Below are 15,006 nucleotides of genomic sequence, written 5' to 3' on the forward strand. Positions count from 1 at the left end.
TATAATAATTTAAGAAATTTATGTTGTTTCCATTGGTTAGTTTCTATATTTTCCAAGCTTCTTAAAAGAAAAATAAACATAATAACATGTAAATTTAGGTTTCTTATCATAATTGAGCAATCATTAATTATAAGCTGCTATATAATGTTGAGAACAGTTATGTTTATTAAGCCTAACTTTATCCTTTTCCAAATTACAAGTGCTAGTTGACTTATGTAAGAAAACTGTGTTACAAATATCAGAATATGAATAGATGTACATGTTCACTAATCTAAATCCCTTCTCTGGTGTGATATTTGAATAAAAATATGAATGTCCAAATACCATTTATTGATAGCTGCTTATACTGTGGAGGAATTAGAAGCATATTTCATGTGGATAAATGATGAGTATTTGGCAAAAGATAAAACTAAATTTCCTAATAGGGACCCAGCCTGTTCTGAACCTTTGACCATCTCACATTCTTTATTCCAGAAAAATTAGAGGGCTGTTCTGTTTCCCAAACACATACAGCTTTGTGCTTCTATGCTTTTGTTCATTCGGTTCATTTTGTCTGAACTGCACATCCCCATGTCTAACTTATGAAGTCCCATCCATCATCTTGGCCCTCTTAGCTACAGCTTCTTTAGAAGAGATGCCCTAATTCCCCCCAGTGGTGGGCAAGCTCCTTTTGCACCTGAACCCCTGCAGGGTCTTCCCAGTGGTCTCCCGTCTGTGCTCATGTTGTCCATATCCCGAGGCAATATACTGCTTAAGGGGTAGCATTTGTGCAGTGCCTCTCTGCCTAATAGCTGTTTAAGAAACAGAATTGAAGGAATGGATAGCGATAGTTATTTTTCGTTGTTTGGGATATTCTTTCTAGGCTTTTAGTCATCGCTTGCCAATCCAGTCAGTCAACAAATATTTATTACCTGCCTTCTACATAGCTGGGTATCTGAAGTACTTGAGTGAAAGGGAAAGGCATTCCCTGTGTCCTCAATTCTAGGCTAATAAAAAGAGAGAAAAATTAAACTGATGAAAATAGATAAGGGTATCGTAGACTATAATAAGGAATTTGCATGGGGAAGCCTCTGGTATTCTTCACAGAGAATGAATTGATTCATACACAAATGAATCTTCAGTATTGTTTTTTGAAGGTAGTGGCTGTGATGTCCACCAGCTTCTTATAATGTGATAATGTAAACTTTGACTTGATCTCTACAAATGTAAAAATATTTCTATGCTGAAAGCAAGTATGTCATAGATAAAAGTGCCATTCTTAATAATTACATGTTGGTAATGCTCAAGTTACTGTAAATTAAAAAATCAATGCTACCCCCCACAATACCATAAAAATCAAATGGGTTTCCAATAACTGCAGTTTTGAGTGTGTCTTTGCTGGTTTCTGAGGTCCTCGGGGAAAAGTGAATTTAGACTGCTTCCTCTTGACAGCTATTTATATGAGTGTAATTCAAGTTGGAGGGTTTTAATCAATTGAGATTATCATAAAATATATTAGACATGCGTGGGTATGTCCATATCGCTGAAGTGACTTATTAAATATAACTTTATGATTGAGAATGACAAACAAATAGAATATACCTGATCTTCTGTAGCTCAGTGTAGATGTGTAGGTGTTAATTTGTCGTTAATTTCATATTGCAGGTCCTGCGTTCCCCATCCTGCGCCTTGTTGGGGGGAGCAGTGTGCGTGAGGGCCGAGTGGAGGTCTACCATGCCGGTCAGTGGGGGACAGTCTGTGACGACCAGTGGGATGATGCAGATGCAGAAGTGGTCTGCAGGCAGCTGGGTCTGAGGTTGGTTGTTCTTCTTTTGTTTTGCTTACATTTCTAAGTTTATTGCTTCCATACCCAAAGGTAGGTGTGTTTAAATTGCACATTTCTTTGAACAAATAGAAAAAGCCACCTTTTTGATCATTGTATTTGGCTGTAGTCTCCTTGAAGAGAATGTCTGTATACCTATAGATCTAACCTGTTTGTATCTGAATTCAACTGACTTTGTATTCTTAAAAATCTTAAGCCTTTTACCACTTTTTATCAGGAGCCTTTACAGGACTCCCAGGTAGTCACTAGCATGGTCAACCACGGTGACTTACCAAAGTCATATGATGAAACTAGTTGTGAGGCTTTAACTGAAGTTCAACTTCTTTCCCCAAAATATTGTCTAAACTTTTGGCCATTGCTTCCTTATTTGTTAGGTTGTGCTTAGAACAAAGAATGTTTATTAATGTTCAAAGGAAATAATTCCTGTGCAGGATATGGCAATGAAGCGTGTGGAATAAAGACAGAAAACCAATATTATATGTTGCTTTAGTTATGGTTACTTTGGAATAGTATGTTATAATTTTGTATCCTCTGATCCTTGTCTTTAGTGAACATTGGTATAGAAGGCCTAAAAGTTTCTCTCAAATTATACTGGCAGATCTTCTGAAAGTTGATATTTTACTTTAAATTTGAAAAAAAAATATTTAGCATGTTGTGGCAGGTAGCGGTGGGTTGATGTGGAGACTTCTCAAAATGAAAACGTCTCAGTTCTTGTTTCACTTTGTCCAGTTAAGCATAGTCTTTGACGCTGGAGCGTGACTTTTGAACCTTGAACCGTAATTTTTTTGCAATTGTTTTTGCAACTGTCCCTCCCCAACTTTTTCAAAACTGTAGGTTAATATTAAAGTATTTTAAAACAAAATAAAGATTTTTCAACATTTTACCTCTAAATACTTCAGTGTGCACCTTTTAAAAATAAGAACATTGTCCTACATCGCCAAATTATCATCACAACTAATGTAAGAGGTAATCATTCTTACATTGTTTAATATCCTGTCATGTTCAAATTTCCATACGTGTTCCCACCATGTCCTTGACAGATGGTTCTCTGTAGCAGAATTTAGCCCAGGGCCTTGTGGTGCATGCGGGTGTTATATCCCCAAAGTCTTTTAATCCAGAACGTTCTCTTGTTTTTCCTAACACTGACTTGTTGCAGAGACCAAAGACAACACCGGTTGTTTTGTAGAATATCCTACCTTCTGGATTTGTCTCATTTCTTCCTCCTGGTGTCAGTGAGCTTACTCCTCTGGTTCTTGTAACTTCTGAAATGGGAGGCGAGATCCAAAAGTTTGATTAGATAAACATCACTCAAGTATTTGCTTCCCAGGTGGCCCTACTGGTAAAGAACCCACTTGCTAATGCAGGATACTCGAGATGTGGGTTCGATTCCTGGGTTGGGAAGATCCCCTGGAGGAGGAAATGGTAACCCACTCCAATATTCTTCCCTGGAGAATTCCATGGACAGTGGAGCCTGGCAGGCTATAGTCCGTGGGGTCGGACTTTGCTATAGCAAACAGTTGAATACCACTGAGCAACTAACACTTTCACTTTTGTAGTTTTAAAAGTGATTCTAAAAATTCATGTTGTAATGTAGAGTTCTTTCTTTAGCCAAGATTTTTTTTTTTTCACTTACATAAACAGTTCTTAAACAAAGACTGTGTTGACAAACAATAGTCTACTACATGGAAAGAATGTAGAGATAGAATCACAAGGAAGACTGTATTAATGTTGAACATATGTGTGGGTTGAGTAAAGTGTTTACATCTTTCTCAAGCATTTGCTCATTGCTATCTTTTGTATGAGGAGCTTTGTATTTAGAGAAGTGATGAAAAGGGAAAATACCTTCAAATATTCAAGACAGCAAAGATCTTCCACAGGCCTGTGTAATAACCAACAATATAGCTTGGTGGAGATTTTTTTTTATTATAAGTATCCTAGTCTCTGAACTGATGCTGTTCTTTTGCTCTGTTTTTCTTTCCTTTGGTTTTCTACTTCTCTCATAAACTTGCAGTACAGCAGTATTCTGCAACTGCTCTTCCCCTAGAATTTGTTTTGCTCACTTAAAGGCACAGTACTTTCAGATGAAATAATTTTTAATGTTACATGTTTCATCTCAGTGGTACTTGCTTTGTTGAATTCCCAAAGGCAAACTATATCATGCCTCCCTGGAGTGCTGGTTACAATTTCTTTGTGAGATGCTGTCTTTGTTGACCCTCATCGTTTAATGGTGGCTGTAGATTTTGGTAGCTGGCAAGCTTCCTAAAACACAGAAGAAATAACCGTACTTAAGATATTTAAATTTGATTAGCCCAGAACTCAGAGAAACATGAGGATCAGGAAAGGAAGCAGCCAAGTGTTAGAAAATTGAACTTGAGAATGCATACATGTGCAGTGAAGTTTCAGGTAGAGACATTTTACTTGGCGTTCTTTTTGTGCACTTAACATTGAAGCATTTCCTATGTCTTTCAGAACTCTTAAAAGCGTAGCTGCTAATGGAACTGTGACATCATATTTTATTCTGTGGATATGCCATAATTTACATAAGAATTGTAAATTTTTGAACACTTTTTTTTCCTTAGGTTTTTTTTTTGGCTATAAAATTATATTACAGAACCATATTATTCAGTGGTCAAAATAAAAATTCTTCTCATACTCTTTAAAAATATTTATTTGTTTTATTATTTTATTGCTTATTAATTTTTAAAATATTTTACAAACATTATTGGTATGTCTAATTATTGAGCAGAAAGGAGGCCTTATTTAACAGATGAGAAAGTTAGGCTCCCTGAGATTACTCAAAGTTCCCAAATTATACTGTGAGTGAGGACCAGAATCTTGAAATTTATGGCTCCCAAAGTAGGAATTTTCCTTTCATGTTACACTGTTTGTAAAATAGGCAGGTATTAATAAGGATAAATACGAATACAGGCTGAAAGAAATAGGGAAGTCAAGAGAGAAAAGTTTATTGTAGGAGGAAATTGATGATAAGCATGTTTTAGACAGATTATATATTAATGTGCCACAGACACCTCACTGAAAATGCCCCACGAGACTGAAAGAAAGCAAAGTGTTTCAGAGTCTGCTCTAAAGCCAGACACATTTTACCATCTAATTCTGGGCAAATTGTTTAACTTCTGCACCTCAGTTTCCTCATCTGTAAACAGTGGATAATAACATCATGGGGTTGTAGGGAGGATTGAAAGAGTTAATACATTTGAAGCTGTTAGACCAGTGTCTGGCATACAGTAATCATTCAGTATACTTCAAAATGTCATTACTGGAGATAGAGGGGATTGTTTTCCAGAAAGAAATATGGACTATTGACCATAAAAATGAGTTTTTCATCCAAATGTTATGTGTCACAAAATGATATTTGTGGTCAAAGAACCAATCTTTTATAACCTAACAAGTAATCCTTTTTACACAGTAGAATTGCCTAACTCAATTCTGTATCTATTCAAAGTAGTAGCTAAATCCAGGGATTGAGTTAGTCAGGTGGTACTTTTTATTTGCTATTTTTCTATGAAAAACAGACTATTTTATATGAATACAATCAGATTAGCTAAAGAGGTTTAGGAATGTTTGGATACGGATCAGACATAGGATCAATTCAGTGTTTATTGGGGATTGCTGCTATGTAGGTCAAACAACTTTGCATAAAGTAACCTAATAAATAGGAGTATTATACCAGAGATCCCCTATTCCACAAATTTATTCGGCGGTCAGATGGTAAGAAAGTAGTAAAACTGGGACTGTTACTACACATGAACTGCCGGGGCTGGTGTGGACATACTTTTCATAATGGAAGGGAAGAGAACACACAAAACTTTATCAAATTTACATAGCACTTATTAGCCTTTAACAAACCATGAGTTTTATGTTGCTCTCCCTGGTATTAGACAGTCTCTTGAAGGGCAGAGTCATCCATTTCTTTGGTATTCCCCTGAAAGCCAGTACAGTCCAGGGCACCAGGAAATAGGCTGAAGGACTGTGTGTATTTATAAGTATCATCTTAATTTTTAGTAAACTCAAAAATTAGCTGGGAAGCCTAGTTTGTTTTACATCATGGTTTCCTAGGTAGTGTTTTTTTGTTTTGTTTTGGTTCTTGAATTTGTTGCATTAATTTTTCTGATTATTTTAATTAAACATTTTTGTGATCATTAAAATAATGGTTGTAAACAATGGAAAATATGGAGATATATAAGGAAGAAAATAAAACACCCAAATGATGTTTTAAGGCTGCATTGTAACATAGATGATTTTCCCCAGAGTCACTGTCCGGGGCTTCTGAACTCCCATCTAGTGTCCTCCCTTAAGGTAGGAACACAGTTTAGAGGCTATTAATCAGGCCTTTTGCTTTTTCCTAGAACCTCTACCACATCTTTGACATATCTGAAATGCAGTGTATTTCAGTTACTCTGTCCAGCCTGTCTCAAGTCACTCCCAAGTAATGAGTATTTTACCTTTGTTATTTTTTCTTGGGAATAGAAAGTCTTTAGTTTTTAGTCTTTTAGCCTAGACTTTTAGTGCAAAGGATTTTAAGGATATGTAAAAATGCATTCTTACTGTTTTAATTTGATCCTTGTAAGTTGAGCATCTTACCATATGCTCAGTGGCCATGGGTATTTCTTCTTCTGTAAATAGCTTGTTTCTCTCCATTACCCTATTTTTGATGTTGGTCGTTTTGTCTTTCATTATGATAATAATAAATTATGATTATTTACTTCTAAGAATTTTTTTTCTTTGATTGCTGTTATATTTTACAAATATATCTTTTACCTTCTTTGCCTTTTGATCTGATTGTGCTGTATTTTGCTATACAGTAGTTCAAATTTATGTGTTTGGTTTATTTATTACATAGTTCAAATTTATAAGTTTAACTTTTTATAGTCTTTGTTTTCTGATTTCTCGTTTTTTTTTTTTTTAATCTTGCTCAGGAAATTCCCTTATTATCAAGGGTTTAATAACTATGTTCTTATTATTTCATTGCATTGTATTAACTTTTTAGTCATCTTGTCTTCCTCTTTCCCTCCTTCCTCCCTTTTTTTCCTTCTTTCTATTTAGATTTTTAAACCATCTGGAGTTCATTTTTTGTTTCTGAATTTGGGATCAAATTTTATTTTCTCTCATATTGGTCCCTGGTTTTATTTTAGCACCTAATCTTGCCTCAAGGAATTATACTCACTGAAATTTTCTTTAACAGACACAGATCTTTTTCTTTTCTAGCAATTGTCACAGGGCAGAGATCCAAGGAGACGGTTAATCTGCCTTTCTCCAAAGCTTTCCTATCTGGCTTCCCCATGACCTGCATTAGTCATCCTGTCTCCTCTGCTTATATTCTGCGACTTTCAGTGTTCTCTAAATCAGTTTTCATATTTGCTTTCATTAATCTCTTTCCTCTAGAGCAAGGGTCAACAAACATTTTCCGTAAAGGGACAGATAGTGAGTACTTTAGACTTTCCAGTTACTCCACTGAGCTTTTGTGTAGTGCAAAAGCAGCCACAGACAATAATTTGGGAATGAGTGTGGTTTTGTTCCGATAAAACCTTATTTCTGGATAGTAAAATTTGAATTACATATATCAGAATTGCTTTCCTGTTTTGGTTTTAAATTCTCAAGATAGTTATAATGTAAGGAGAAAAGGGCAACTTAAATAGTGGGGAATAGATGCAGTATCGTTGAAAAGCAAACTAAAAATATAAATACTCTAGTTTAAGAATTAAATGGCTGAAAAGGGCTAAAGATGCAATTTCTGAAGTCATTTATCATTTTGACAGGCAGTCATGATCTTCTTCATTGAAATCTGGGGTTCTAGAGAATATGGTGTCACTTTGAATTGTGAGAGAAGTAAATTTAGTCAAATAAATTTGAGTGAAGAAATGTTTGGCCATGAGTAAGAGAACTGAAAATAACTGTGGCTTAAACAAGACATAAGAAATGCCAGGCTGGATGAGTTACAAGCTGGAATCAAAATAGGCAGGAGAAACATCAACAACCTCAGATATGCAGATGATACCACTCTAATGGCAGAAAGCAAAGAGGAGCTAAAGAGCCTCTTGATGAGGGCAAAGGAAGGGAGTGAAAGAGCCGGCTTACAACTAAATATTAAAAAAGCTAAGATCATGGCATCCAGCCCCATTCCTTCATGGCACATAGAGGGGAAAAGGTGGAAATAGTGACAGGTTCCTCTTCTTGGGCTCCAAAATCACTGTGGACAGTGACTGCAGCCGTGAAATCAGTAGATGTTTGCTACTTGGCAGGAAAGCTGTGACAAACCTAGACAGTAGGTTTGAAAAGGAGACATTACTCTGCCGACAAAGGTCCATGTAGTCAAGGATCTGGTCTTCCCAGTGGTCATGTCCAGTTCTGAGAACTGGACCGTAAAGAAGGTGGAGCACCAAAGAATTGATGCCTTCAAACTGTGGTGCTGGAGAAAACTCCTGAAAGTCCCCTGGACAGCAAGGGGATCAAACCAGTCAATCTTAAGGGAAATCAACCCTGAATTGGAAGGACTGATGCTGAAGCTGAAACTCCAGTATTTTGGTCATCTGATGTGAACAGCTGACTCATGTGGAAAATCCCTGATGCTAATAAAGACTGAGGGGAGAAGGAGAAGAAGGCATCAGAGGATGAGATGGCTGGCCAGCATCACTGATGCAATGGTCATAAAGACCAGAGATAGTCAACTCAAGGTTGGTATGGTGGTTCCACAGTCATCAGGGCCCCAGACTCTAGCTTGCAGCTCTTTCATTCTTAGTTTGGTACTTTATGGACCAAGATAGCTACAGTGGAATGAATTGATAAGGAAAATTATAAATTAATCATAAGTTTACCTTTGCCAGAGGCAAAAGAAGAAACAGGTCCGACTAACCTTTGATCTGACTTATGTTCTTATGTTTGTTCAGTGGCATTGCCAAAGCATGGAATCAGGCGTATTTTGGGGAAGGGTCTGGTCCAGTAATGTTGGATGAGGTACGCTGCACCGGGAATGAGCTTTCTATTGAGCAGTGTCCAAAGAGTTCCTGGGGAGAGCATAACTGTGACCATAAAGAAGATGCTGGAGTGTCCTGTACCCCTCTAACAGGTAGGAACTTCACCCTGTCAACCTAGCCACTCTTGCCTTCGCGCCTATTTGGTTTTAACTTCCCTCCTCAATTTAGCTAATATTACTAAATGCACTTACAAATAAATCCCCAAATAAAACATAAAAAGAATGTATACTGTGTATTAAAATGCTCTCTTTATTTATAAATATTTCTGAAATTTTCAGTTGAAAGCTACACAATCCTATAAAGTAATTAAGAACATATAATCTTGTTGCAATATATAGTACCCAGTAGTCAGAATCAGCACTCTAGCCTGGAAAATCCCATGGACAGAGGAGCCTGGTAGGCTGCAGTCCATGGGGTCACGAAGAGTCAGACACGATGGAGCGACTTCACTTTCACTTTTCACTTTCATGCATTGGAGAAGGCAATGGCACCCCACTCCAGTGTTCTTTGCCCGGAGAATCCCAGGGACGCGGGAGCCTGGTGGGCTGCCGTCTGTGGGGTCGCACAGAGTTGGACATGACTGAAGCGACTTAGCAGCAGCAGCAGCAGCAGTCAGAATCAGTGTACAATGATAAATTTAGGATGTTAGGTATTACAATTATATATTTAGTCCATTCATTGATTAACCTGTCTTGACTCTCAGAATGTGTTTATAGCTGGTGAACTATTTTGATGGGATTGTTGATTAAAGAACACTATTAAAGAGCCAGATTAACCTTTGCTGTACTGAATATTCAGACTCTTCCAAATCACAGCATGCTTGTCAAGCTATGTCTTGTGTTGCAAGGACATGTCTGAGTGCAAATGAGTGTATTATGTACTTAAATGTTTGGGGGGAAGAAGAGAGAAATGGACGGGCAAGAGAAGTTGGGTCATCACAAATCTGTTGTTTCTATAGCAAAAAGAGCTTGAAGAAAAAAAATAGGGTTTTAATATTTCTTTAAAAAAGTTAAATGAAATACTTCTGAGAAACTGTGAAATGCCGAAGGTCTACTTTTTTATTTACATAGTTCTGTACACTCTGTTATTTTATTAGACTAACACATTTATACACAAAATAAATAGAAAATTTATACCAGATTGTAAGCCAGAGCACTTCATCTTCTTGAGCCTCCATTTCCTCCTCTTTCAAATGACGATAGTCTTGTAGTGTTGCTGGGGTGGTCAAATGAGGTAACAGGTGTAACAATGCTTTGCAAACAGTGAAATTTTACATTAATAATGATTCTATTGCTGCTGCTGCTAAGTCACTTCAGTTGTGTCCGACTCTGTGCGACCCCGTAGATGGCAGCCCACCAGGCTCCCCGTCCCTGGGATTCTCTAGGCAAGAACACTGGAGTGGGTTGCATTTCCTTCTCCAATGCATGAAAGTGAAAAGTGAAAGTGAAGTCGCTCCATCGTGTCCGACTCTTTGCGACCCCATGGACTGCAGCCTACCAGGCTCCTCCGTCCATGGGATTTTCCAGGCAAGAGTACTGGAGTGGGGTGCCATTGCCTTCTCCCATTCTATTGCTAGGAGATCTTAATTTACTTTGAATGATCCCAGAGATTCATGAAAAGGATGACTTTCCCCCAAGGTTATTTATGTATTTCATTTGGGAGGAGGGACAGTGTTTGGGTTATTTTCGATGGAAATAGCCTCTTATACTTTTTGGGAAATGAATTTATTATATTGTGTATCTGCTTAGATGCTTTTTACAGGATTTTCTGGGAATTAAGTATTCATTTAATTTCAGAAGACTCAAATTTAGATTTGTATTATCGACAAAAGAACAAAGGCAAAACCTGCACCCCAGTTCTTATTCCCTTCTCCAGGGGATCTTCCCAACCCAGGAATTGAACCTGGGTCTCCTGCATTCCAGGTGGATTCTTTACCATCTGAGCCACCAGGGAATCCTTTATGAATGCCTAAGGAATAATAATAAATACTTTGACATGATTGATCACTCTTCAACCAGAATAGCTTATTCTGTCTTCATAGTTCAGTATTTTTTCATTCACAGTTAAATTTTTCAGCTATTTCCAAGTTACTGTGTTTTTATACTTTTTAAATTTAAATGACAAATGTTGTTCATACTTAAGGAGATTAAACCTATAAGAAATTTCCCAAGTATTTAATCTGGAGAAATCTAAATAATTACTTTGGAATTATATCAGAGTATATTTTTCTACTTAGACATAGGAGTACAAATAAAAGGGAAAGTGTTTTGTTAGGACAGATATGTGTTATGACTTTGTTCAAGAGCAATCCCGTTAATGACCTCAGATCACTGAGCACAGGTCTATGCTTGTGTGCTTAGTCGCTTCAGCTGTGAGCGACTCTTTGCAACCCTATGGACCGTAATCTGCCAGGCTCCTCTGTCCATGGGGTTCTCCAGGCAAGAATCCTGGAGAGGGGTGCCGTTTCCTTTTCCAGGGGATCTTCCCGACCCAGGGATTTAACCCGGGTCTCCAGCATTGCAGGCAGACTCTTTACTGTCCGAGCTACCAAGGACAATTCTAGTAGGAGTTAAAAAAAAAAAGGCCTAGAGAGAGATCTGGGTAGGATGGTATTTCTCATGAAATTAAAATGTTGCTCTGCTTTTTTCTGGTCATTATTTACTCAGTCTCCGTGTTTCCTTCTTGTCGCAGATGGCGTCATCAGACTTGCAGGTGGTAAAGGCAGCCACGAGGGTCGCCTGGAGGTGTATCACAGAGGACAGTGGGGGACTGTCTGTAATGACGGCTGGACTGATCTTAATACCTATGTGGTTTGCCGACAGCTGGGATTTAAGTAAGATCTATTGATACAAGATAGCTAAATGCCAAACTCTATTTTTAGAAGTCTTATTTTGTTACCTTTACTTGGAATGTCTATAATACTAACGATATATATTCTCAAACATTATCTACATGTCTATTCTACCTACCTTCCTACCCCTCTTATCTACCTATCTATATATGGAAGTTCAGCAATTAAAAAACAATAACATTCTCTTTGATGATAAATACCCATCCATATCTTACTATTTATCTCACTTGCCTTTCCTGCCACCACCTTTCTTCTTGAATGACTGGTTGGAGCCATGGAAGTCCTGTTTTGTCTATTTAAGTGAGACTGTGTGCTGTGAATGATCAGTTTTATTCTGATGCATTGTTACTATTGGATGTTGTTAGTAATAACATCACTGTGTTTAAAATTGCAGAGAAGTCCAATGTCAAATTCTTTGGTATTACATTATTTCCTTTCTCATAATGTGATGATAATTATCACTTTTATTTGAGAAAAACAGCTTTCTTGTCATGAGATGACCTTTTGAACTCACCCTTGACCTCATTCTCTTAAAAACTGAGTTTCACACTTTGAGCAATATATTTCATGTCACACACATAATGCATTCCAGAGTAAAGACCTAAGTTGCTTGAAGTAATTGCAAATGATGCCTTTGAGCTAATATCTGAATGAGGCCTATGAATGCCCATTCTTTCTTATTTTCCATATTTCTATGTCATACTTGAAGTAATTGTCTCATGTTTAAAAGAAATAAGCAAAATTATATTATTTCAGCTTGAGATAGAATTAATTGCAAATATTAAAACTTAAAAATATGCTTTCATTCAAGCTAAACATTCAAGCTATGTTTAAACATGTTTTTAAAGTTGTAAAAGTAATATAAAATTTTAGAGATTTGGAAAAAAGAGAAAATAAAAAACTACCCCTAATTTTTCTGTTATTAAAACTTGTGTATAACTTTGTAACAGCTCTGGTAGTAGATATGTAATTTTACTATTCACTTTTTAAACTTTACATTACTGTAGTCATAATTCTTAATAACATAACTGATGATGTTCATACTATAATTTACGTAATATTTAAATTAGTTTAAATTTTCCTGTTGTAAATAAAAACATCAAAAGGTATAGATGTATGTGATTGACAAATATTTTGAATTTTCATGGGCAGTGCAGTTAATTATAATTATGAGGTGAAGGGCTATGACATGCTAGCCAAATAAATATTGATGTTTAATTAATAAGAATTACTTTAAAATGCCATTTCATCTGAGTAAATCTCTGTTAGTTTGAGAACTGTATCCCATTTTCACAAGTTTAGAAAAATTCAAACATACTGTTGTTTACTGTTCTCATATTTTTCCTTATTAGTGAAAACAATTGAATAAATGCTGATTTTTTTTTCCTCCATTTTTTATTTATTTTGTTTCACAGATACATTAAGTTTTTCTTGCATATACAGAGTACCAGAACTTAATGGTTCTGAAAGTGTTCTCAGTATTTGTTAAAATTCTAAATGATTGTGTTAGAAGGTAGAACAGGCACCTGCTACAGTTACATTTTAGTTTACAGAGGAGTTTCTGAAAGAGAATGCTGTTTTGGAGTGAAAAAGAGGGTGAACTCTGGGTTTCGTCATACAAACGAAATCCCAAAGCAAAATGGCCTCTTCTGTCTCTTACATAATTGATATGAACGGATGTAATCAGATTGCTGCATTTTGTGGAAACCTGGTATAAGTTGAAAGTGATAGCAGTATGGAATTTAGGATAATTACTTTTCTAGCTAAGAACCGATCAGTCAGAAAAATAGAAGTCTTAGAATGACATTGAAAGTTGCATTGTTTTAATTTATTGAAATGTTCATCATGTTAAGTAAATTTAATAAATAAGTGCATGGGAAAAAATTAGGAACATTCATCTTTCAGACCAAAAGATCTCTTCATATTCTTAATACAGAAATAATAAAATGAATGGAAGTGGCTAACATAAAATTTATGAGTTAGAGTTTAATTATTTATATAGACCAATTGAAAGACTTCAGATATCTTTTAGCCCAGGGATTTCTTGAGGCTTGTTTGGATTTTACAGAACAAAAGAACCAAACTGGGGAGAAGATGAATGAAGGTAGGGATTGACTTATTTGCTAATTTTTAATTTTGTGGATCCTTCCTATTTCTACAGTGTGTATATATATTATAATACACTTAGGCTTTTTCAGTAGGGCAGTGTTACAAATAAAGTCAATTGAAACACAAATATAATTCATGAAAGTTTAAAAAGTCAGATTTATGTAACCTTATAAAAAGCACTGTTATTACTCTGATTTTGATGGGTTAAAATCCAGGTTTCATCATGGATTGGAATGATTCTTGAGAAATCACTGAACCAATACATACATTTTGTTTTTATTTTTTGTTTATTTGTTTTCTTTGACTGCATCATGCAGCTTTCAGTATCTTAGTTCCACTACCAGGAATTGAACCTGCAACCCTTGGCAGTGAAAGTGTGGAATCCTAACCACTGAACCTCCAGGAAATTCCTCACACGGTTTATTTTGGAAGACAGGATAGGAAAAGGGCTTAGAGAGCTAATGAAATCAAATGCACTCAGAAGGCTTTCAGAGGCTGATACAAGAGTTCTCACTTTCTGGTGCACTGTGTTATTTCCACGGTCAGGAATTTGACATTTATCTGTCTGCATTCTCTCTGAATGGTGGGTTAAACTGTAGACAAAACACAAGAATGGTTGGGGGAATAGGATTAATTATCTACTCGTTACCCATTCAATCAATCAAACATTGTTAAGATCATGAAAATATGTGATGTAGTGAATACTACTGTTAGAACTGAGTTCTCAGGATAGGAGAAAGAACAATACTTACCCTCTGAAGTCATGACACTTAATGAGGTTGCTTGTTTTATGGTTTGTGGTTCCTTGAAACAAGAGAGAGCAGTTGTGTGCATGATGTTTGTTTTATTGCCACAGATACGGCAAACAAGCCTCTGCAAACCACTTTGAAGAGAGCATGGGACCCATATGGCTGGATGGGGTCAGTTGCTCGGGAAAGGAAGCCAGTTTCCTTCAGTGTTCGCAGAGACCCTGGGGAACTCATGACTGCAGCCATCGGGAAGATGTTGGCATCTCCTGCTACCCCGGTGGGAATGGATTCAGATTCTCCCTGGGTGAGGTCCTGCCACAGCTCTTGAGTATTCATATTCCAGTAGCCACTGCACGTTTAGCCACTGGTCTTTGGCTTTTCAAAAAGTCTATTTTCCTAGATGCTCTATATTTTAGTAATTTTATTTCAGAGAAAAATAGTCTTTTGAGTCTTTACACCAATGTTACAAAATTTTACTCCTAA

General features: G+C 36.5%; 1 protein-coding gene across 3 annotated transcripts in view; it reads left to right on the plus strand.

Annotated features, from left to right (window-relative positions):
• The window catches only part of PRSS12 (serine protease 12), a 75,672-nt gene that overhangs the window by 22,811 nt on the left and 37,855 nt on the right, over nt 1-15,006 (plus strand). For all 3 annotated transcript variants that reach the window (XM_070371946.1, XM_070371945.1, XM_070371944.1), the window contains exons 2-5: nt 1,645-1,795; nt 8,728-8,906; nt 11,506-11,647; nt 14,631-14,827. In XM_070371946.1, coding sequence (XP_070228047.1) covers nt 1,645-1,795; nt 8,728-8,906; nt 11,506-11,647; nt 14,631-14,827 — 669 coding nt within the window. The remainder of the gene's footprint in view (nt 1-1,644; nt 1,796-8,727; nt 8,907-11,505; nt 11,648-14,630; nt 14,828-15,006) is intronic.

Source organism: Bos mutus, chromosome 6, assembly GCF_027580195.1.
Source record: "Bos mutus isolate GX-2022 chromosome 6, NWIPB_WYAK_1.1, whole genome shotgun sequence".
NCBI classification, from domain to species: domain Eukaryota; kingdom Metazoa; phylum Chordata; class Mammalia; order Artiodactyla; family Bovidae; genus Bos; species Bos mutus.